At 40.0% G+C, this 23,737-nt stretch overlaps 1 protein-coding gene across 3 annotated transcripts in view; it reads left to right on the top strand.

Annotated features, from left to right (window-relative positions):
* The window catches only part of R3HDM1 (R3H domain containing 1), a 118,735-nt gene that overhangs the window by 23,850 nt on the left and 71,148 nt on the right, over nt 1–23,737 (top strand). For all 3 annotated transcript variants that reach the window (XM_067549525.1, XM_067549524.1, XM_067549526.1), the window contains 6 exons: nt 1–115; nt 3,526–3,604; nt 9,336–9,395; nt 9,475–9,615; nt 12,627–12,735; nt 12,841–12,936. In XM_067549525.1, coding sequence (XP_067405626.1) covers nt 1–115; nt 3,526–3,604; nt 9,336–9,395; nt 9,475–9,615; nt 12,627–12,735; nt 12,841–12,936 — 600 coding nt within the window. The remainder of the gene's footprint in view (nt 116–3,525; nt 3,605–9,335; nt 9,396–9,474; nt 9,616–12,626; nt 12,736–12,840; nt 12,937–23,737) is intronic.

Below are 23,737 nucleotides of genomic sequence, written 5' to 3'. Positions count from 1 at the left end.
GAGAAAATTCAGATCCAGTTAACGCAGTCTTTTGAGAAAGAAGAGAAGCCCGCCAAAGATGAAACAGAAAAGGAAAAATCCAGTGATAAATTGTCCAGAAAAATGTTATCAAGAGGTTTGTTATCGCTCTGCTTTTAAATTATATTTTAAGTACTCTATCTAATTGTCCATATTAATAACTTTGAGTGACTTTGGAATAATTACTGTGAATAATTCTGCTTTATTGAAAGTCAAATGCATATAGTTTTTTAGCAAAGATTTCAGGCCTGATTCTTCTTTGGAACCTCACTGCAGGGTCTGCTTGTGCATGCACAGTTCCTGTGTGTAAACACAACACAACACGAATAACTTTTGATGCACTAACATTTGCACTAAGGTGAACATCAGATCCCCTCTCCTTAATTTTTTATGGTGCTGGTGAGAAATGGATGGAATTTACTCTTCAATTTAGAGAGAGAGAGAGGACTGCTAAGCCTAAATTTGACCTACTCTTTCAGTGTATCTATTTGTGGACAGTGTAATTCTTCGTGTGTTTGGAAATAAATGCATAAATGTCATTCATTGCCAGAATCCCAATATTAAGAAGCTAGTATGTGTACATAATATGTGGAGGGAAAATTCAGTGAGAAAATAATTTGATTTTAACCTTCCAAGATGTAATTGAAATTTACCTCATTTTTTTAAAATAAGAAAAAAAAATCTCTTATTGAGGCAGGGAGAGGGAATACATTTCAGGAGGTACAATCTCTTGCGGTGCTTCCCAGTTTGCAGGAGAAAGAGTACATGCTACAACAGACATCCTTCCCTCCCTCACCTGACCATTTATGCAGGCTGGCATAGAGATGGTGGGGCATACTGTATCCCCACTTACCTTTTGGGATAGTTGATTCTAAAGGAACAGTATGAGGGAGCACTCTTCCTACTCCCATGAGTTTGGGGGCTGACATGCCCTGATTTTGTATGGGAGAAGCAAATGAGGAAGGAGGTGTCACATAGCACCACTTCTTCTCCATGTTAATAAGAAGCCAATATTCTTACTGAAATTTGGAATTGCTTTTTGAGAGGTACCTAAAAGAAAAAGGGTTTCTAAGGTCTTTGAAATGAAAATGGGAGTATGTCAATAACAGAAAGTAAAAACATCCTGAACATTGACAGAGCTGTGGACTGATTTGTTAAGGATGAGATATTCTTTTCAGTTTACCAAAAACTGTTAGAGGATAACTGAGATAGCAGATATGCAAAAATAATACAGATTTGTTCCCATCCATGGTGCAGAACACATCATTAAAGGGCAAAACTTAGAGTATATATGTTAAGTCAGTGGTTCCCAGCCTGTGGCCTGGGGACCAAAAGTGGCCTGCAGGGTCTTTCAAAGTGTCCAGCAGGTCCTCTCCTGCTGGCTGCAGAAGGGAGCAGCTGCCTAAGGACCTACGCGGAGTGTGTTTCCATGGGGCTAAAAGACAGGTGCAGGCTCCTTGCTGCAGACAAGGGGATGGAAGATCAGCATTGCCCTCCCCCTGGCTGTAGCAGGGAGCATGGCGGAGACTGGTGGCTCTTCATGGTTTTAAAAATGATATCTGTGGCCCTCGAGCCGAAAAGGTTGGGAACCACTGTTAAGTTTTAGGTCAGCTTTTGTTCAAATAAGTTACCCAAAAACACTTCTCCAAACATCTTGAATCAAACAAATTGTGCTATAAATGCAATAAAACCAGGATTTTTTAAAATGATATTTCTAGTAATTATTTACCATATACTTCAAACCCATAGAACCCTTTCTTGTGGTATTTCAGTGCCTCGTGTCCTTGTTGGAAATCAGAAGTTCACACAAATGTAAATAGTTGAAATGCAGGAGTTAACTGAGGTTTTTTGGTCCTCAAAGTTTGAAATCAAGTTTTGGGTGGTGGCAGGGTGGGGAAAGCCATACCATGATGTTCTTTTAACTTAATCAGTGTGTTTATCATTTAATATGTTCCCTAAAGAAATTATTCTCTTCAAAATGATGATGGGGAGTTAAAGTAGTAGTAGAATAGTGGAGATAGGCACCTGTTTTAAGTCTATCTAGTTACATGTCATTTAGTGAGCTTAAACACTTTACAAGCTAAAGTGCACTGAAAATAGAAACTTGCCTAATGTTAGGGTTCAGTTTCCCATAGATGATCATTAAATTGTTATCACTTAAAAACTGATAATTAAACAAACTTACCAAAAGAACAAAAAATAAAAAGTAAATCGTTTTTCAACCTTATAAATGTTTTACCAGGAATGCCCCTGGAAATGTGGTGTCTTGTTTTCAAGAGCATTTGAGAGCAGGCGGGATTAAGGCACTCCAGGACTTTAAGGTCTCTCTCTCTGTCCCTTTGGCTCGTATTTCTGCACCGTGGCCCCTTTCTGTTGTAACCTATTAATGTTTGTTGGGGTAGGGGTAATGGCATGGGCCGCCAACACAAGCGGTCTCCTGGGCTGGTGAAGGGGCCTGCTGGTACTTCTCTTTGATTACACTGATGGCTCCCAGTCCCAGTGCTCTGCCTTCAGGTGGCCGGGGGCTTCAACTCTCACCTCTCTGAGCAGAGAACACTGTAGTGAATTCCGTAGTTGTCCACATCACCACCCACCTCAGAACAGAGATCTCCTGGTCTCGCTACTACTCCCAGTAACAGAACTTTTGTGTACTCTTTCTCCATGGACTGTGGGTGGCAACCCTTTCCTGGCTGCCAGGAGAACATTGGCAGTGAAGGCCCCTTCACTGACCACTAGGGGCAAACCAGGCCTTAGAGGTGCTCAGATGTTGCAGTGATGGGTGCCAGTACATGGCCCAGTACAAGATAGATTAATTTCTTTGTGTGTCATCTATTCTGAGGCACAAAGCATAGGCACTCCAACTAATAGATTGAAAACAGCAGGAATCAGAAGAACCTGAAATGTTCAGTCTAGTGAGGAGATACTTGGAAGTTGTTGAAGAGAAGTCACAGAGGGTGTCTCTCTAATATATAGTTCCACTGAAGGAAAGCTGCACCAAATGTGAGTTTGTAACAATACAGGAATAAAACATGCATCACAAAGGTTAGACTTGTACATTATAAAGTATTACATGTCACCTAGAGCAAATCTGTAATGCTTGAAAATATACAGTTACTTCTGCGGACTGACAGTAGTGACAATAAAACCTATGATTCTACATTGGATCTGCAAGATGAGACTTTGTTGCTTGTATGTCTTTTCCTCAGGTATTAGAGAGACAGGGTGGGTCTTTTTTTGGACCAACTTCTCTTGATGAAAGAAACAAGCTTTCGAGTTACACAGAGCTCTTCTTAGCTTTTGGTAGGCTGAGTTTACCAAGTTGGGAATGGTCCAATCTGCTGATCAGCATGGTGGTATGCATCTAAATGTTAGACTTACTGGATTCCCAAGTTTAGTTATTCACTTATTTGAACAATACCTTAAAAATGTAATATGAACAATGTGTTTAAAGAACGAGCACATTGTTAAAAAGATAATGTTATGTTTTGTGTTTGGGTTCTTTTTTAGATTCCAGCCAAGAATACACAGATTCAACTGGCATAGATCTACATGAATTTTTAGTAAATACACTAAAAAACAATCCCAGGTAAATTATATTAAAATGTTTTGAATTAACTTAATTTTGATATCTTTTTTGTTTTTCATTAATCTGATGTGTGTTGAGAGCTTTCACCAGAAACACCTTAGCTTGCAAGAGTCTTAGATGTGATCTTGTATGGTTGACGTGGCATATTTAAACATTTTTAAATGCTGGCTGTCCTGTGCTCTAACAACTGACCTGTGTCTTAATTCAGCATCCACTTATCTATGTTATGAGTTCAGTAGGACTACTTATGTTTACAAATTTACTGATGAATGATTGCAGGATCAGCATCCCAGTGTAATATTTTTACTTGGCTGTGCAAAAATTAGTACATTGCTGTAACTAATTTAAAAGTTTTTGGTGTTGAACCGCAGGTCTTGAGGCTTGTTCTTTTTTTCCATATGTGATTCCACTTCAGATGTAGTTACAGTAAGCAAAGCATCTCTCAAACTTGCTCATTGATGTTGTCAATATGGGCCAAAGCCTGCTTCAAGTTATATGGGTGTAAATTCCACTGACTTCAGAGGGAGCTTTATCTGTGGAACTGAGAGGAGAAACATGCGCCTTTGTGTCTACAAAAAGCATGTGCTGAGTTTACAAACACTACCTCTTCTTCTTATCAGTACCACATAACTAGTATAGCTACTCTTCTTTTTTTTGTTTCTGCTTTGCTCATCAAGAAACAAATCCTTCCCTAACCTCCGTTGGTTTCCAAGGTTTCTCTGGCAACAGATTTGACATGGGTTCAACAGTGCAGGTGTAAGCAGGATTTGTGGTCTCAACAAAACTATTTGGAGTCCAGGAAGGAGTGAGGCAACAGGGTACACTACTCTACATCTTCTGGCTCTTCCTTATAAGTGAGAAGAGTGACCAAGGAAAGACGTACTAGGCAAAAGCAGCCTTCCAAGAACAGTTCTGCTATCACTCTGCAATCTGTTGGAGGATACTCCAATGCACAACCAAGACACTAGTGCTAGAATCTGAGGAATGGATTCTTATTCCAGAATTGTTTTAGTTGGTGGTGGTGATTTAAGAAAAAAAAATTTTTTTTAATCAGAAAATGCCACCTGAGTTTTGGGGTGCCAAGTTGACCCAGCATTATTGACAGCAAGAAAACATCTAAATTAACTCAAGAACAGAGTTACGTTTGTATGCCAGTTGTGGAGGAGAAAGGTATGTGGAATGCAAGGTGTCCGTTTTAAAGTCATTTCCTGACAATAACTGCACTTCAACTGTAATGGGAATTATATGTGAATATTAACGGGAAAATAGATCCCTGGTGCTAGAAACAATCTGGCCAATGTTATTTTAAAGCATCAGAATGTACTCAACATTTTAACATCCTTCCACTTCATATCATTACAAAATAAATTTATACAATGTTTCTGAAAACATTTTTTTAAAAAAAGGTTTAAATTAAATGTCAGGGCTTGATTTTTCTACTCTTCTTTTCAAACTGTCGAACATTCTCCCTTTTTGTGGACTTCTGTCTTACCCTGGGAGTGGGTGTTATATAGTTAGGTATGTGAGCGCCAAATTCATAGGCCTTGTTATTACTGGGCTAAGAATACTACTGTAGCTGTGATTGGCTTGATCAGTGAGGATAATGTATTTTGCCCTTGAGAACTATGCTAGCCAAGCTGTATACTACAGCCATGTTTCAGTAGTTGTTTTTATCACGATGCTTGATCCACACAGTCTTCATTGAAACAGCTGTTTTGTGCTGTTTCTCTTTTAAAACTACACTTGTTATGTTAGTGACTGATTTTATATTTATTGGTGAAAAAGTTTAGTTAATCTTGAAGCAGTTGTGACCTTAGAAGCCATTTTAGATGCTGCTGAGATGGACAATTCCCTCTCCCTCTCCACTGAAAACAATTTTTTAACTGTCCTTCCCTGTTTAGGTAACTTTTTAAAGTTAAGGTAATTTTTTAAACTTGAGAAGCTAACGCTCCTGGATAAACTAAACGGAAGGTTAAATTTAGACTTAATCACAGTCTAGCAGTGACTACAAAGGGAGAAAATTTCTAGTAGTGGAGGGCTCTTCAATCTAACAGGCAAAGACATAACAAAATCCAATGGCTATTATTAATTTCAATGACAGTAGTCCCTAGGAACCTCAGTCATTCATCAGGGCCCCATTTTGCTAGGCACTGTACAAAAATTGTCCTTGTTGCAAAGGGCTTACAGTCTAAATATCTGACAAGAAACAAGAAGTGAATACAACAAACAGGAGGGGGGCACCAAGAAACAATGAGACAGCATGAGAGGCAGTAGTCTCAGTCCAAGAGTTGCCTTTCAGTTGTCATGGCTTGAAGCTGTTGTCAAGCCAAATGAAGACTAGAAAGAAGGTGCAAATTTTTAACAGTGTGAGTAATTAACGATTAGAACAACTTACCTGGGAATGTGATAGCTTCTCCATCACTGTAAGTCTTTAAATCAAGATTGGGTACCTTTCAAAAAGAGATGCTCTGGCTCAAGCAGAAGTTATGGGCTTGATGCAGAAGTTACTGGGTGAAACTTTGTGGCCTGAATTTTGCAGGGTGTTGGACTAAATGATTTATAATCATTTCTTGTGGTCTTAAAATCTAAGCATCTATGAAATTTTTAACATTAGTTGAATTTAGTGCTGGTGAAAGATGCCAGACTACATGGAAGTGGTAGTACTGGCAGCAGCAGTGCAAGCATCCCCTCCCTTCTCCATCAGTTTGTCTCAACCTTGATCTAGATGAACTGCTTCTAGGGGTGAAAGTGCAGTAAGTTTTTTTTTTTTTCCAGTCCCATTCATTCATTGGTGCCTCTACTGAGGCTTCAGATAAGGGTTCTAATTAATGCCAATTGCATCCATAATTATGGTAATAGTGACATGAGGAACTGTATTGAAAATCATGTTATGTAGGTTACAAACAGCCATCAGATGGTAACTACTTTCACTTCCTGCCTGGGACATATTTGAAAAAATAATATGAAAATGAAGTATTTCATCTTTCATTCATGGTTCTGTGTTCATGGTTCTTAATTTGAAGAGGAAATGGAGAATGAAGATCTGTAATTCACAAAAATAATGAAAATATGTAAGTCACTTTTTATTAAAGAATGTTTTTATAACACCTCTTCATGTACATGGAGGTATGAAAAGAGCAAAAAAATTCAAGGGTATATATATTCTGTAACATATTGCCTTACTTTGTTTTGGTCCTGTAGAGAAGACGCCACAGTGTCTAAGTTACAGTAAGAAATTGCACATGCGAGCATGCTTTGGGTAGTCAGTGTTTTCATTGTTGTGGGCTGGATAGTAATTTTGGGGCACCTTGGCAAGCCACATACAGAAATATAATTCTAGATTCTAGAATCAGATAACCTTTAAGGATTTAGCCATTAAGGAATTAATGGGGTTAAGAAGTAATACAATTCAGTTAACTAAGAGAATAGAATATCTGTTACTTGAACTTCAATGACATATCAAGGCAGGGCCCCACTCAGAAATTTTTCAAATCGTATGCATTCCCCTCCCCCTTCTAACTCAGGGAAGAGCCAGACAGTTGCTCTACTGTGGTCAGTGTGTTTGCTGAGATCCTTTAGCTTGTGTAGCAGTGAAGAGTGCCCCCCCCCCCCATCTTGGGGAAGGGGGTGCCAGTTACACTGACAATATAAGAGGCAGAGATGGGACCAGCCCCCATCTCTCCTGGCTCCCTCTTGGCCTGCTCTGAGGCTGCAGAGACCCAGTGACAGCTGTCTCCCCTCCTGGCCTTGCCTAAGACAGCAGTGCAGGCAGCCTCCTGGCCAGGGACCCATCACCTGCACAGGAGGTAACTGGCTGGGGTGCCTGCATCCCTGCCCAGCAGGACAGCCTCTGCTGGACTCCTGGCACTGCCAGCCAGGAGGAGACTGAAGGCTCTTACACTTCCCTAAACTCCCTGCCTTGGGCAGGGCAGCTGTGGTGCAGGAGAACTGCAGCCTGGATGCCAAGGCATTCCACAGGGAGTGAGGGTATATGGGTTGCACTGTATTAGCTCCCCCTGTATTCTTCAGGGCTGCACCTTCCCCTGGCCCCAGGGCATGTCCCAACACAACTGAAGATCATCCGGGAGTCACATCCAGCCCCAAAGCTTCAATTGCACAATGTGCACAAATGTCCTATGAACCCTTATACATGTTAATAGTCTATTGAAAACTGTGTGACCACCTGCATGAGGTAAAGATATGCAAGATGTTTCTTTCTCATCATTTTAATTTGGTATGTTTATTTTCAGTGTATACGTCAAACTTATGTAATAAGTTTTGAGGGTTTTTTTACTACTACATCCTTAAACTTTTCCAAACGCTCCTGAGATTTGTTATACTAGTAGTTCAAATGTACTTGTTCTTTCTTTCTCTCTCTCACACACACTCTCTCTCTCTCTCTCTCTCTCTCTCTCTCTCTCTCTCTCTCTCTCTGTATTTAAATTAATATAGAGGACAAGGGAGAGGAACCACTGCATATTTTACATTATTATGTGAAATCTGACAGTAATATAAATAGTTTGCTTTTTAATTTAAAAAATGTTCTCAATACACTGATTATTAACACAATCCATAAGAGTCTAGTATCAAGTACATGGTTTTCCAAATGTAATCATCAGTTTACTTCACAGAGCTCATTGTGTCACGTCATGAGTGTGTTTTGATGTACCTAAATGTGTATTTACATTAGAGAATTGAACAAAATGTTGTAATTTCTGTTTTGATTTTCTATTTAAAAGTTCTTTTTTTTTTTTTTTTTTTTTTTTTTTTATTGTTTTTAAGATGTCGCTCTCTCCTGTCTTCAGTATCCAAATAGAATGGCTAAAACTATAGTAAGGAAATTCAAGAATGACTGTTCAACTGTCCCTAATTTATTTTAATTACTTAAATTCATGAAATTGAGGCTTTTGTGAGTGGCACTAAAACACCACTGCTTTTTGGGTGGATTATGCCTCTTCTAGAGGAAGGCCTCCTTACACAAACTACCAACATATGATTTCTTTCCGTGATTCACCCAACATCCAGATTTGCTGCCGTCAGATCGATTTCTCTGAATCAACTGAGCGGTCAGTGCAGACCCGCTCAGTCGATCCAGAATTCGACGTACTAAGACCAGCTACACAAGTAGCGTAGCGCTGCATCAACGGGAGCGCTGTTCCTGTTGGCGCGGCGCAGTGCAGATGGAGTGCAGAAGAGAAGCCCAGCAGTTGACGGTAGTTACGCAAGTTTTTTGCATACTTTGCATAACTCCATCTCACAGGTAAGTGTAGACGGCCACAGACAGATCACAGCACTGGCTTTCCAATAGAAGCAAGTCTGTCATTCTTGATGGCATACCTGTGCAGTGACATCACTGACAAGCCGAAGATGAGATCCATGCCCATTTGGGAGTCCTGCTTACCCATACCAACCAGCAGGGACCAAGATGGTAGTGATTGGAAGCTGTTTCATTCTTTTAATTTGAGCACGTAATCTCAATGACTGTTCTTTCTGCTGACCCTCATGGGCAGAGAGAAATTGAGAGGGCTCATTGTATTCTGGTTTCTAATGACAGAACAATTCTAATCTAAAATTCCACACACTCTAGCAAATTAGATGCTTTGTGGTCCTGCTGGCAATCTGCCATCATTGCCTGGTCATTAGGAGAAAGGATGTTATCTATGCATGTTTAAAATTAATATAGTTGTGATTCTGGAGTGTTTCCTATATAAGTGTTGTATTTTATTTTCAGGGACAGAATGCTGCTGCTGAAATTAGAACAGGAAATTTTAGATTTCATTGGTAATAACGAGTAAGTGCTGCAATTTTAACAAAACAAATTATTCAAAAGTATTTTTGTTGTTTATAAAACTAGTCTTTTTCTTTTCCAGAATTCCACGCAAAAAGTTCCCTCCCATGACATCTTACCATAGAATGCTGTTGCACAGAGTAGCCGCTTACTTTGGATTGGAACATAATGTGGACCAGAGTGGCAAGTCAGTCATAGTAAACAAAACTAGCAATACAAGAATGTAAGTTGTCTTAGTTTTGAAAGAATTCTTCTAAATTTCGTACGTGAATTTACTCTTAAGGCCAATTAGACAATGATACCATATCTGCAGCCTCAAGAGTCAGTCAACACTTGGGGGCTCACTCTCCAAAGGACAGGTGCTAATGACATCTTTTACTGTTCACTCAGTGCTATGTGATGTAGAATATGAACATCTATGTATAAAACATGTTAATAAGCTCCTGAGCTCTTGGTGAGATCAGAGTACGTATTGCATCCTTGGCTGGGTCACATCACAGGCTCAGTCTGTTTGTATTTAAAAATAAATTTCCATGTGTTATTTCTTTAATTCTGCTGAGAAACACACACCATTAGTTCTAGATACATTCCGTGTTGCTTTCCTGTGAGAATAAGCACCAGCCCTGAACTACAAAGATAGCACAGCTTGTGACAAGTGAAATGATAAGGGATCTCATTGAATTTTTGTTTCTGTCATATGGAGGCCCACTTGATGGTGGTAGGGGGCTTGTGAGAAGTCTCCAGCATTGCTTGAAGGCCCTATTTACTTTGTTACTATTTTAATTTCTAATTGTACAACTGCCCTTGCCAGTTTTCTCTCTCTAAATGGTTTTGAATTTGATTAAATTTTTTAGTGTTCTGGTTGTGTTCAGAATTAAAGAAGCCAGATTTAAAGAACAGTTGGACAACTTTGAAAACAGTTTTCAATAATAATATCTTAACTTTCATCCCACTGCCAAGTAATGAATAGATATATTTGGGTTGAAGTATTAGCTACATTGGCAACCACAGCTATATATATATATCTATGGGGAGTTGGGACATTCTTGCCAAGGACACAGGGCAAATCCTATTATTATATAAAGAGACATGGAATCATGAGATCTTCAATATCCACACACAGTAGATGTTTCATCCAAAAGACCTGTCTGTCTTTTACTTTCTCTCTCTCTCTCTCTCTCTCTCTCTCTCTCTCTCTCTCTCCCTCCCTCCCTCCCTCCCTGTCTGTCTGTCTGTCTGTCTGTCTAAGAGATATAAAGGCTGAGTTAACCCTGCTGATATGTTAAACCCGTTTGAAACTGAAGATTTACAACACAAAGCAGTTCTCTCTGAACCATTCTACCAATACATTTTCTTGTACTTTTTAGTGGTTTTTATTACTCAGTATATTTGCATGAAACAGGATCTTTGAGAGGTATGTTCTAGTGGTTTGGGCACAAATCTAGGAGCTGGGAGGACCTGAGTTCTAATCCCAATGCTAACATGGTTTCCCTCTGGTTTTTTGGCCACAAAATAATCTAATCCATTTACCTCAATTTTGTAATTTGTAAAATGGGAATAGTAACACTCTCAGAGGGGCATTAGGTTTCACCAATAAATGTTTGTATGTTACTTTTAAGATGGAAAGTGTATAGAATTTCAAGGTACTAAATATTTTTACTATATAATATATATTTAAGTATATAGTTAATATATTTTACTAAATATTTGAATCTGTTTGGTTTTGCTATACATTCTCTACCTGAAGTTACAATTCCATATTTCTTAAATCAGGCATTTCCATGCCCACCAAGTCTGATCTCTTAAACCGAGGATTATGATTACTTGAAGTGGAGAATAAACAGCAGTAGCAGAAGAACTTTTAATTGCAAACTGAAATTTAAAAATACAAAAAACAAAACAAACCACTCAAAAATGTTGTGAATGGTCTCTGGAAGTCCTAATAAACACAATTACTACTTAGCAGGCATTTCATCTAACCTATAGACGGTAGGATGATTCTTTAAGGTTTTCAGTATTCTTATTTTAAATCACTTGGGATATAAAATAAGAATTTAGAAAGAAAATCTTGGAGATCTGCTCCATATTGAATAAAACCAAACTTACCTTTTCCTCATAGGCAGATTCCCCGCTCCAGCGTCGATCAGTGATGTTACTGATATCAACAACCCAGTGCACACTGGGACGTCTCAGTGGAGTGGGAAGTTGGTGATTGCAGGGCAGTAAATTCAGGGACCTTTAAAAGAAAGAGGTAAGACAGTCTAAAGGTTCTCTGAAATGCCTGCTAATTATGTTAGGGCATCCAGCAACCATTTAGTTAGGTTTGGTTAAAAGTACTTCAGTTCACGTTACAAAGAAAAAAAAAATCCTGCTCTTATACAAATGCCCTGAGTAATAACTAAAAAAAAAAAAAAAAAAGAAATACAGACCATGTATATGGTATACCCTTCAATAGCCAAATTCCTTCTAGTTGTCTGAGAACAGATCATGTGACTATAAATAATTTAGCATAATTTCCATTGTACTCAGCAGTTTTAGGTATCTAATAGTAGTTTGGAGGGGGATCTCATGCTTGATCCATTCATAAGGCAGTTAAAACACTGTAGTGAACTCTAGCTTCGTCATCTTCCTGCGTTCTTGCAAGACTCCTGCTTGCATGCATGACTGCGTTCTTCCTCTTCTTGCTTTTTCTAATGTTTATTTTAAAAGTTTTATTTGTTTTCCATCATTCCCATCTCCTTATATTCTAATTTCCCTTGAAGTAGGCTTGGTGGTAGTTGGTTGTTTAAGTAGCTTTAACAGTAAATGCTTATCATTCAGTTTCATGCATGTCCCAAATTCTCTTGCATTGCTGCAACTATGGATTGTGGGACACTTCTGAGTCCCTGGTGACACCTGCTTGCTTGATACTTTCACTGGAAATTGAAAACCTACTTTGAAGGAAGAATAGGTCTGTATTAGAAACAGGTTTGGTATGTCTCATGGCAGCAAGAGTTGTCAAGTAAAGAAGCATTTTATACTTCTAATATTTTTTGAGTTTGCAGGTCAGTAGCTTGTTACTGAAGCCCACCACTCCGGTCAAATTGTAATATTTTGTATAAGTAATATTTTAATAGAATGTTTCTCAAATGGTTAGACTTGGTGTTAGTGTCTTATATAATATATGGATTTATGTATTTCTAAGATCACATTTCAGAGAAATGATTAATAACTTTTTCCTAATCATTTCCTTAGACCTGATCAAAAGTTTTGTGAGCATATAAAGGATGAGAAAAGTGATGATTTTCAGAAACGGTACATCCTTAAAAGAGATAATTCTAGTTTAGACAAAGATGATAACCAGGTAAATGTATGAAATTTTAATATTTTCATATTGGTGGCTTGATTATAAATTCATGCTATTTTTTGTAGAAATTGGCACTTAATCTAACCACTTAATTTAATTTAGATGCGAATACGATTAAAAGATGACAGAAGAAGCAAATCCATAGAAGAACGAGAAGAAGAATACCAGAGAGCTAGAGAACGAATATTTGCACAAGATGTACGTATTAAATCAAAAGGAAAGCTCATTGCATCTTAGTCTTGGGAAAATTTTAGTCTGACAGTTTCATATATAAATGTACCCATAATTCATATTTTACAGGATTTTTCTTTTTAATGACGTAGCTTTCCATCTATATGCAGCAAAAGCAATATTTAATTAACAGGATCTGATGGTAAGGATGATCATTATGATAATGTGTAAGCAAGTAAAGAAAGTATCCAATTCACTGTGCCAGAGTAGCATTAACTCTGCAGTGCTAACTGGAATTCAACCTTGTTTGTTAGTAAAATAAGCATAAATAAAAAAACATACAGGAATGACATCTGTTTAAAAAGCTATCTTTTACATAATTGCTTTTTTGAGTTATCCATACAAAAAAACTAAAAAAACAAATTCTCATTCTGAAATGAGGAGAATAAACTTTGGTGGACTACTTTTGCTGCACCCATATATTTTGAAAAGCATTTTATTCATCCACTTTGACCATCAGCAAAAAAGAACAACCTTTTGTTAACAAATTATTCTGACTTCTATAGTATTTACCACAAAAAATATCTTTTTGTTATCTTAATTAGTACATTTTCCTTTTCATCTGTATTATTCCTTTAGAAAGCAATTAACCTAAAACAAAAAACAATTGTTCAACCCAAAATGTTCAGAACGGTTCTTCAAACACTTGTCCAAATATATTACTGCTGGTGTGCTTGTGCCATGTGCTTGAGTTTGGATTCTTTTGGCCAACAGTGAATTTGTGCTGTGCCTGCACCCTAAGGCTACATCTTCACTGATGGCGGCAAATTTGCCGCCGTCAGTGGAGTTCTCTGGATTGACTGAGTGGTCAGTGAAGATCCGCTCAGTCGATCCAGAAATCGACGTATTAAGACCACCTTTTCAAGTGGCGTAGCGCTGCATCGACGGGAACACGGTTCCCATCGGCGCAGTGCAGTGAAGACGGCGTGCAGAACAGAAGCAGAGAAGTCAATGGAAGTTACGCAAGTTTTTTGCGTTGCTTGTGTAACTCTGGTCAACTGCTGCTGAATCTCGGAGATAAGTGTAGACAAGCCCGAAGTGTCTTCATGCCTCCCACCTGAGAGTATAAAGGATGAGGCGATCCCAATTGTGTCTCAGTTCCTTCTTGCTGCCCAGGCTATATTTCAGAACTTCGGCAGAGTCTGAGCCTCTCACTCACTGTGTGGTCCCTTTCTGTTGTTTGCATGTGGATATTGAATGCTTTAGATAAATAATTTTTAGGATTAGAGTTTTTACATATAGTTTTCTTGCCTTTGGATTCACTTGAATAGTCATTAATATATTGACCAAATATATGAAATATCTTGAAAATGTGATATTTTCTTCAGTGGTCCATAATCATTCCACACTGTCATATAAGCCCTTAATGGTTGCTTAGTATGGTTGAGTGAAAAGGTTGGGAGATCATGATTTCTTTTCAGATCACTATATTACTTTATTGTATCTGTCTGACAGTAGGGGTCCATGTTGATCTAATATTATTTTACACTTAGTGTTCAAAAATAGCTATTTGAACACCACAGGGTAGGAGTATAGACCGCAAAAAGACTGTAACTAATCGAGCTAGGAAATTGGGTGAAAAGCAGGGAGAAGTAGCTGAGATTTGTGTATAGTAATGTGAGGAGCCTGGGCAACAAAATGGAGGAACTAGAATTACTGGTACAGGATGTGAAACCAGATATTATCAGGATCACAGAAACATGGTTGAATAATAGTCATGAGTAAAATACAGGTATTGAAGAATATAAGCTGTTCAGGAGAAAGAAAGAAAGGAAAGAAAAAGTTGTTGGGTAGCACTGTACATCAATGATGTGGTAAGCTGTAAAGAAATAAGAAAAGATAGTATGAATTGATTTGAGCCAAAATCAGTTTGGGAAAGAATTGTAAAAGAGGGCCTGCTGGAGTAGGGCTAAGGGTCTAATATAGACCCTGCAGTGTTGAATTTGAATATGGATAGAGTACAAATCTATTTGTAATATTAGAAAGATAACTACTCCCAGAAATTGTGTCATTATGAGAGACTTTAATTTCCCAGGTATAGATTGGAGAGCAAATTCTTCTAATAATGGTAAGGCTCCTAGATGTAATAGTGGACAATTTTCTTCACCAAATAACCAGCAAGAGGTGATGTTGTTTTAGACTTGGTTTTGGAAAGTAGGGAGGCCGTTATAGAAGAGATGGTCATAAAAATATAGCATTGGATCAAGCGATCAGGAGTTGCTTCAGTTTAAATTAAATGGAAGGATAATTTTTTAAAAATACCTAGATAGGGAACGTTTTTTATTTTTAAAATGGCAGATTTTGAGAAATTAAAGGAGCTAGTTAAACAAGATTAGATTAAAGAGACTTAAATCTGGAGGCTTGGAATTTCTTTGTCAATGGTGTAAAAAATAACTTGTATTGACATCCCAAGCAAGTGAAAAAAAATTGAAGGGAAGGACTACAGACCTAATTGGATGAATAACCACCTCAAAAACAGGAGTATTACAGGGGTAAGGAGAGAGCCTAAAATGAATGAAACTGATCACCAGAAATTGTAGGGATTAACTGAAAATTGCCAAAAGTCAAGATGAGTTAGACTTTGCAAAGGAAATTTAAAAAAAACCTCTTCCCATTGGTTTTAAGCCATATAAATAATATTGAACAACAAAAGAAATGGGACTACTATGCAGCAAGGATGGGGTAGAGGTCCAAATATGACCCACAAACTTAAATGAGTACTTTGCCTCAGTTTTCAAAAAGGATGGTAATGTGGAACATGGAGGCAAAGGTGGAATATAAAAGAAATTGCCACATCCAAGATGGAAGCAAAACTCAAAGATCTTAATGCACTCAAGTCAGTGGGACCAGATAATCTCCATTCCAACATGCTGAAAACTGGCACAGGAAATTGCTATTATAAATTATTCAATTGGGATGGGAACATATAACTGAAGAATAGCAAACATAGTACCTATATTTAAGAAGGGAAGTGGGAGGGAAGGAGCGATCCAGGCAACTACAGACCCATTTGTTTGACCTCCAATAGTATGAAGGCTTCAGAACAAATGTTGAAGGAAAAAATATTTAAAGATATGGAAGTAAATGGAACATTAGTTCACCAAAGGCAGATCGTGCCAAACTAATCTGATATCTTTCTTTGATTAAGATAACTAATTTTTTTGGTCCGGAGAATGCAGTAGATCTAATCTCACTGAACTTCAGTGAAGCTTTTGATGTAGTTCCACATGAAAAATTATTAGTTAATTCTGGAGAAGATGGGGTTTAGTACAAGAACTGCAAACTGGATAAGGACCTGGCTAAAGGGGTGACAGTGAATTGTGCTGAAAGGCGAACTCTCGGGCTGGAGGGAGTTTACTGGTAGAGCTCCTCGAGAAACAATTTTGGGACTGACCTTATTTAATGTTTTCATTTATTATCTTGGCTCAAAAGTAAGAGTGTATTAATGAAATCTGCTAGTCACCCAAAGTTGGGAGGCATCATCAGTACAGGAAGGATTGGATGATGAGTATTGGAGTTTAAAAAAAAAAAAAAAAAAGGAATGTCTCATGCACTTTGAGACTAACAACAAGAATTTCTAATATAAACTGGGGGCTCATGAGTTGGAAATGACAGAGGAGTAGAAAGATCTGAGTGGACTAGTTGATTGTAGAATGACTGAACCATTAGTGTGATGCTATGTGAAAAACAGCATGTGTGACAAATAGGGAGGAACTGGTTGAAAATTTGAAAGTGGAAGGTGGTAGCTTGGGTGAAAGGAATCGTGAAATGGTAGAGTTCATGATTCTAAGGAATGGTAGGAGGGAAAACAGAACAATAAAGATAATGGATTTCAATAAGGCAGACTTCAGCAAACTCAGGAAGTTGGTAGGTAAGATCCCATGGGAAGCAAATCTAAGGGGAAAAACAGTTCAAGAGAGTTGGCAGTTTTTCAAGGAAATATTATTAAGGGCAGAAACTAACAAATTATCCCACTGTGTAGGAAAGATAGGGAGTATGGCAAGAGACCATCCTGGCTTAGCTAGATCTTCAATAATCTGAAACTCAAAGAAGAGTCCTACAAAAAGTAGAAACTAGGTCAAAATTACAAAGGATGAATATAAACAAATAACACAAGTATGTATGGACAAAAGTAAAAAGACCAAGGCACGAAATGAGATTAAACTAGCTAGAGACACAAAAAGTAACAAGAAAACATTCTACAAATACATTGGAAGTAAGAGAAAGACTAAGGACAGGGTAGGCCCGTTACTCAATCGGGGGCGGGACAATAACAGAAAATGTGGAAATGGCGGAAGTGCTAAATTACTTTTTTGTTTTTCACCAAAAAGGTTAGTAGCGATTGGACATCTAACATAGTGAATGTCAGTGAAAATGAAGTAGAATATGAGGCTAAAATAGGGAAAGAACAAGTTAAAATTACTTTGACAAGTTAGATGTCTTCAGGTTACTAGGGCTTGGTGAAATACATCCTACAATACTCAAGGAGCTGACTGAGGAGATATCTGAGCCATTAGCAATTATCTTCAAAAAGTGATGGAAGATGGGAGCGATTCTAAAGCACTGGAAAAAGGCAAATATAGTGCCAATCTATAAAAACGGAAATAAGGACAACCTGGGGAATTACAGACCAGTCAGCTTAACTTCAGTATCCTGAAAGATAATGGAGCAAATAATTAAGCAATCAGTTTGCAAATACCCAGAAAATAATAAGGTGATAAGTAACAGCCAGCATGGATTTGTCAAGAGCAAATTGTGTCAAACCAACCGGAGAGCTTTCTTTGACAGGGTAACAAGCCTTGTGGATGGGGGGAAGTTGTAGATGTGGTATATCTTGACTTCAGTAAGGCTCTTGATACTGTCTTACATGACCTCATAAACAAAGTAGTGAAATACAATGTAGGTGGAGCTACTATAAGGTGGGTGCATAACTGGTTGATAAACCATTCCCAGAGAGTAGTTATCGGTGGTTCACAATCAATTTGGGTTCTGCAGGGATCAGTTCTGGGTCCGGTTCCTTTAAATATTTTCATCAGTGATTTAGATAATGGCAGAAAGAGTTCACTTATAAAGTTTGCAGACAACACCAAGCTGGGAAGGGTGCAAGTGCTTTGGAGGATAGGATTAAAATTCAAAATGATCTGGACACACTGGAGAAATGGTCTGAAGTAAATAGGATAAAATTCAATAAGGACAAATGCAAAGTACTCCACTTAGGAAGGAACAATCAGTTGCACACATACAAAACAGGAAATGACTCCCTAGGAAAGAGAACTGCAGAAAAGAATCTGGGGGTCATAGTGGATCACAAGCTAAATATGAGTTAACAGTGTAATACTGTTGCAAAAAAAGAGCAAACATCATCCTGGTATGTATTAGCAGGAGTGTTATAAGCAAGACACGAGAAGTAATTCTTCCACTGTACTCCACACTGATCAGGCCTCAACTGGAATATTGTATCCAGTTCTGGGCACCACTTTCAGGAACGATGTGGACAAACTGGAGAAAGTCTAGAGGAGAACAACAAAAATGATAAAGGTCTAGAAAACATGACCTATAAGAGAAGATATTAAAAAATGGGTTTGTTTAGTCTGGAGAAGGGAAGACTGAGGGGAGACATAACAGTTTTCAAGTACATAAAAGGTTTTACAAGGAGGAGGAGGAAGAAGAAAAAATGTTCTCCTTAACCTCTGAGGATAAGACAAGAGGCAATGGGCTTAAATTGCATCAAGGGCAGGTTAGGTTAGACATTAGGAAAAACTTCCTAACTGTAAGGGTAGTTAAGCACTGGAATAAATTGCCTAGGAAGGTTGTGGAATCTCCATCATTGGAGATTTTTGAGAGCAGGTTCGACAACACCTGTCAGGGATGGTCTAGATCAATGGTTCTCAACCCATGGCCCAATCAGCACACAGCTGCGATCTATATGACATCTTCAGAGCCTTAGGATATATTTTGTGTGGGTGCGGCCCACACAACATTTAGAAAGTTGCATATGTGGCCCACAGTGGTAAAGAAGTTGAGAACCACTGGTCTAGATAATGCTTAGTCCTGCCATAAGTACAGGGGACTGTGCTAGATGATCTCTGGAGGTCCCTTCCAGTCCTATGATTCTAGGATCTATCTAGGTGAGGTATTTCTGGTAGAGATAGGGAAGTATTAATGCCATTGTAGAAGGCACTGGTGAAACCTCATTTGGAATACTGTGTACAGTTCTGGTCACCCATGGTTAGGGATAAGACTTTATCATGGAGGCCACCGATTCTGTGACTTTCAGAGACCTCCATGAAATTAGCCTTTTCAGCTTGCACTCTGTGACCTCAGGTTGCAGGACAGAAGCTGTCACCTTCTGAGGGCTGTGGAGCTCTCGGGGTAGCAGCTCTCAGTGGCTGTGGGGATCCCCAGCTCCGAGCCCCCAGTTCCTAGCCCCTGGCAGCAGCAGTGACTCCCGTCCCATAACTTGGAGCGGGTGGTAGAGACCCTGAGACTTGGAGCTGGCATTGGGCGGCAAGGACCCAGTGGCTCAGCGCTGGGCGGCAGGGGGTATCCCATGGCCCCAAGCCACTGTGAAGGAATCCCGGAACCCTAAGCTCCAAGCCGGTGCAGGTGGTGGCTCTGCAGCTCTGGGCAGTGGGGGGCCCTCAGAGCTCCAGGGTCCTTCTGTTGTCCACAGCAGCTCAGAGCGCCGGATTCCCTCTACCACCGATGGAGACTCTGAGCACCAGGGTCCCTACCACTTGCTGTAGCTAACAACTGGGGCGCCTGGGAACCATGAGGGGACCCCTCAACTCCCAGTCACTACAGGTTGTGGGGAAATCCTGCTGCCCCCAGCTATGGCAGGCAGTGTGAGGACCCTGCAGCAGTCAGCCACTGTGGGGGAGATCCCAGCCTCGACCCTCCCTCCCTGCCCTGCTCCCAGGCACTGTGCCTATCCCCCTTCTTCCAACTCCCAGCTGCGCCTCCTCCTCCCCCCTGGGCAGCTTCCAGCTGCTGCCCTGTTATTTTTAGTAAAAGTCAGGGACCGGTCATGGCTTTTGTGATTTTTTTTTTTTTTTGTGTGTATTACCCATGACCGGTCCGTGACTTTTACTAAAAATAACTATGACACAATCCTAACCGTACCCATGGTCAAGAAAGATTATTGAAACTGGAACAGGTGCAGAGAAGGAATAATAGGATGATTAGGGAAATGGAGAGCCTACTTTGAGAGGGGACTAAAAGAACTTCCCTTGTTTAGCCTAGCAAAATGAAGGCTGAGAAGGATATGATTGCTCTCTATAAACACATCGGGAGAGAGAGAGGTGTAAATACCAGGGAGGAAGAAGAGCTATTTAAGCTAAAGGGACAGTTGGCATAAGCACAAGAGGATATAAACTTTCCATGAATAAATTTAGGCTGGTGATTAGAAAAAGATTTTTCATCATTAGAGGAGACAGGTTCTGGAGCAGCTTTTCAGTAGGAGGAGTGGGACAAACAATCTGACTGGTTTTAAGATGGCATTTGATATATTTATGAATGGTATTATATGACAGCGTTGTCTGCAATATCAGGGGACTGAACTCTGATGTTTTAGGAGGTCCTTTGCAGTTCTGTTTGATTAATTAAAATTGTTACCAGAGTCATTCTGTTAGGGTGAGGTTAGGACTGGATTTTTAATCTCTAGCTTCTAGCCTGAGAGTGGCAGAAACTTCTGTGGTTTTAGAAGTATTTGATCTTTTGTGTCACCTTGAAATATGTCTAATGCGCAGATCAGACTCTAGTTCCTTAGCACCCTCTTATATGTTCCTTATAAATTCCTTTTCAACTGCAGTCAACAAAGGGGTTCCCTGTTAGAATTATGATCTTCATGGCCGTCTCCATTTTTGGGTGTGGGTGTGTGGGGGAATTATTTAATAAAAAAAAAAAATCCACAAACAAAAAAACAAAAACACCCTGCATCTTTAAAAATCATTTGAATTTTACCAGGGGGGATTAAAAGTACTAAAATGGATTAACTCTAATTATAAGGTTATTGCATTTCATTATTACCCAGACAGACTTAAGGTGATTTGGATGGCTTAACTATGCATTTCCATACCTTAACATATTTGGATTTAATTTAATCGTAACTGTGAACTTCCTTGGTTTATAATGCTTGCTTGTTTCTGGGATAAGTAAAACATCCCTGTAATACTTTTGACTTAAGTTATTTTATGTACTTTCAAACACTACACTTTAAAGTAGTTTTATGTTTGAGATTTAGAACTTTGGGGTTTGTCTAGTCTGTTTTTCCTGAAAGACAGTATGGATGGCTAGAGAACTAGTAAGTTTGACAGATATCAAGCAGATGAAACTTGATTAACTGAGCAGAGAAGTGAATTTTATTCAGTCACTTTAGAACCTTTTTTTTGTTTTTTGTCTTAACCATGTTTAGTTCAAACACCTTGTAAATTGGTTTTAGAAAAGATATGTTTGTTAAAGATTCACCATTCCCATGACTCATTTTATTAAAACAGAGAAGAATTTAGACTTGGTTTAAAACAAGAACAAGCAGGAAAAAATAACCTTGATAGTGAGAGAGACCTTTTTTAGACCTGCTTTACATATCACATACAAGTTTAAAAAAAATGGCAAAAACCTGTGGTGTCCCTCAAAATCCCATAATCCCATGTTTTTAATGTAATCATTAATTAATAAAAAGAGAAACAAAATAACAAAAATAATCTAATTAACGCAATGTTTTGGGTTCTTTGTTTTACAATCTTTATTCAGAACCATTAATTATGACATTCAGTGCCTGACTGAAACTGATTAGTCTATTGAACTCTGCTACACAGAATAGTTCTTTGAGTGCTTGCTCATGTCCATTCCCAATTTAGGTGTGTGCGTGCACCACATGCACCAGTGCAGGAAAACTTTTTCCACTGGTGGTACCCATACAAGCCAGCTCTAGCTCCCTCTGAAGTGGTGCACACATGTACCCGCATACAGGCGCCACCGGCTCCCCCTCCCTCTCAGTTCCTTCTTGCCACCAGTGATGGTGCTGGAATGTCTCTTGCCTTCTCAAGTTTTTCTTCGCTAAACCTAGTGGTTTATTCATTGTTTTAGTGTATAGAGTTAGTTTTAGTTTGTTAGTTGTTCGAATCCCGGGGTCGGGGCATGCCTCGTTCCCCAGGGTTTAACCCTGCACTTCGTGTAAGAAGCCTATGCTGAGGAGCGACCCTCAGCAAAGTTGTCTAAAGTGTCTGGTGGAAGCCCACATCTGTAAGAGGTGTAAAATCTGTAAAAGCTTTCGCCCGCAGACTAAGAAAGACCAGGATATCTGTCTCAGGGCCATCCTGATGGAGTCGGCTCTTAAACCAGTGTTAGAGCCTGTCAGGTCAGACTTGCACCGAGCATGTTGGTCATGGCACACAATGTCCCTCTGGCGCCCTCTGACTCCTCTCGGCACAGATCTCTTTCTTCGGTTCCAAAGAAGAGGTCAAAGAAGACCTGCACGGAATGTGGATGCTGTCCTGTGGAGAAGGCTAATGGGGAGACCTGGAGAAACCTGCATCAGTCTGCCAACCCTCCCCACCTCAGAAGGGTCCCTCACCTCTGCAGGTGTCAACCCTGGCAGTGGGTCCTCCACCGACTCCGGATAGTGGTTAAGGCTCTCATCACCTAGTGGTGCTGTTGGCTCTGGAGGCCTTCCAGGCGATGAAGGACCTCCAGACGCTGCTGGGACTGCAGATGCCAAGCGATGGCAGGGCACCACACTGAGATTCTGCACCAGCATCTAGGGGCAGTCTATCAAGAAACAGTTCTGTTCAACAATCCCCATCACCGAAGCACCATTCACTGGTTTGCAGGTGGTCCCTGGAGTTGAGACCACACTCTCTAGGTCAGGGTGCGGGCAAATCGGGCTCCTGCTGCCAATCTCCAGAGGACCGGCACCAAACAGAGCACTGTTATGTAGCCATGGAGCAACATAGGTTGCTGGACTCACGGCATGTTTCCCTGGCACCGCGACCCCACTCGCCTGGTTCATATAGGAAACCCCAGGACAAGAACATATCCATCATTCGGGCTCTCCATGTTGCTCACCGGTGCCAGCGCATCAATGTGTTTCATACAGCACCGCAAGATATGTGGAGGCGGTTCCACTCTGGCCATCGGACAGCAGAACCTCATCCTCGGACAGTGAGGAGGTTGTCCAAACCAGACAAGCCCCAGCTCTGGTACCCGGTTTCCCTACGGTGCCACCAGTGGGGGCGTGGCCACAAGATCAATGGCCTGGACTGAAGCCGTACTGATGGGGGGTTTTTCCTCTGGGATTCTGCAGGCCTGTTCCATGAGAGGAACATGAGTATTGTGGTCTTCCATTCCTCAAAGCGCAGCACTGCACCTGGACTCCGACTCAGACCATGAAGGTTCACACACCTCAGGCTCCGGGGCTTCCGCCCAGAGCAGAGGCACCTCCCCTATCTCAGATACAGGCCTCTTCCTCCTTGTCGCCAAACGAGGCGGACGCGGGACCCTCATCTGCGGTCTCGCTGGATGATTTTAAGGTGCACCAGGACCTATTGAAAAGGGTCATCTTCAACTTGGGCCTCAAAATAGAGGAGTTGGACAAGCAAATAGATTAACTATTTGGGATATTGGCCTCGGCAGCTCCCAGCAGAGTAGCCTTCCTGGTCCATGAGGGGGTTGTTAAATTGGCCAAGGCACTGTGGCAAACCCTGGCCTCCCTGCCCCCCACGTCTAAGAGGGCAGAAAGAAAATATTATGTACCGGCTAAAGGATTTGA

Source organism: Emydura macquarii, unplaced genomic scaffold (genome assembly GCF_026122565.2).
Source record: "Emydura macquarii macquarii isolate MOO-44397 ecotype Brisbane River unplaced genomic scaffold, CSIRO-AGI_Emac_v2 contig_1253, whole genome shotgun sequence".
Taxonomy (NCBI): Eukaryota; Metazoa; Chordata; order Testudines; family Chelidae; genus Emydura; species Emydura macquarii.
This window is presented reverse-complemented; position numbering and strand designations above follow the sequence as displayed.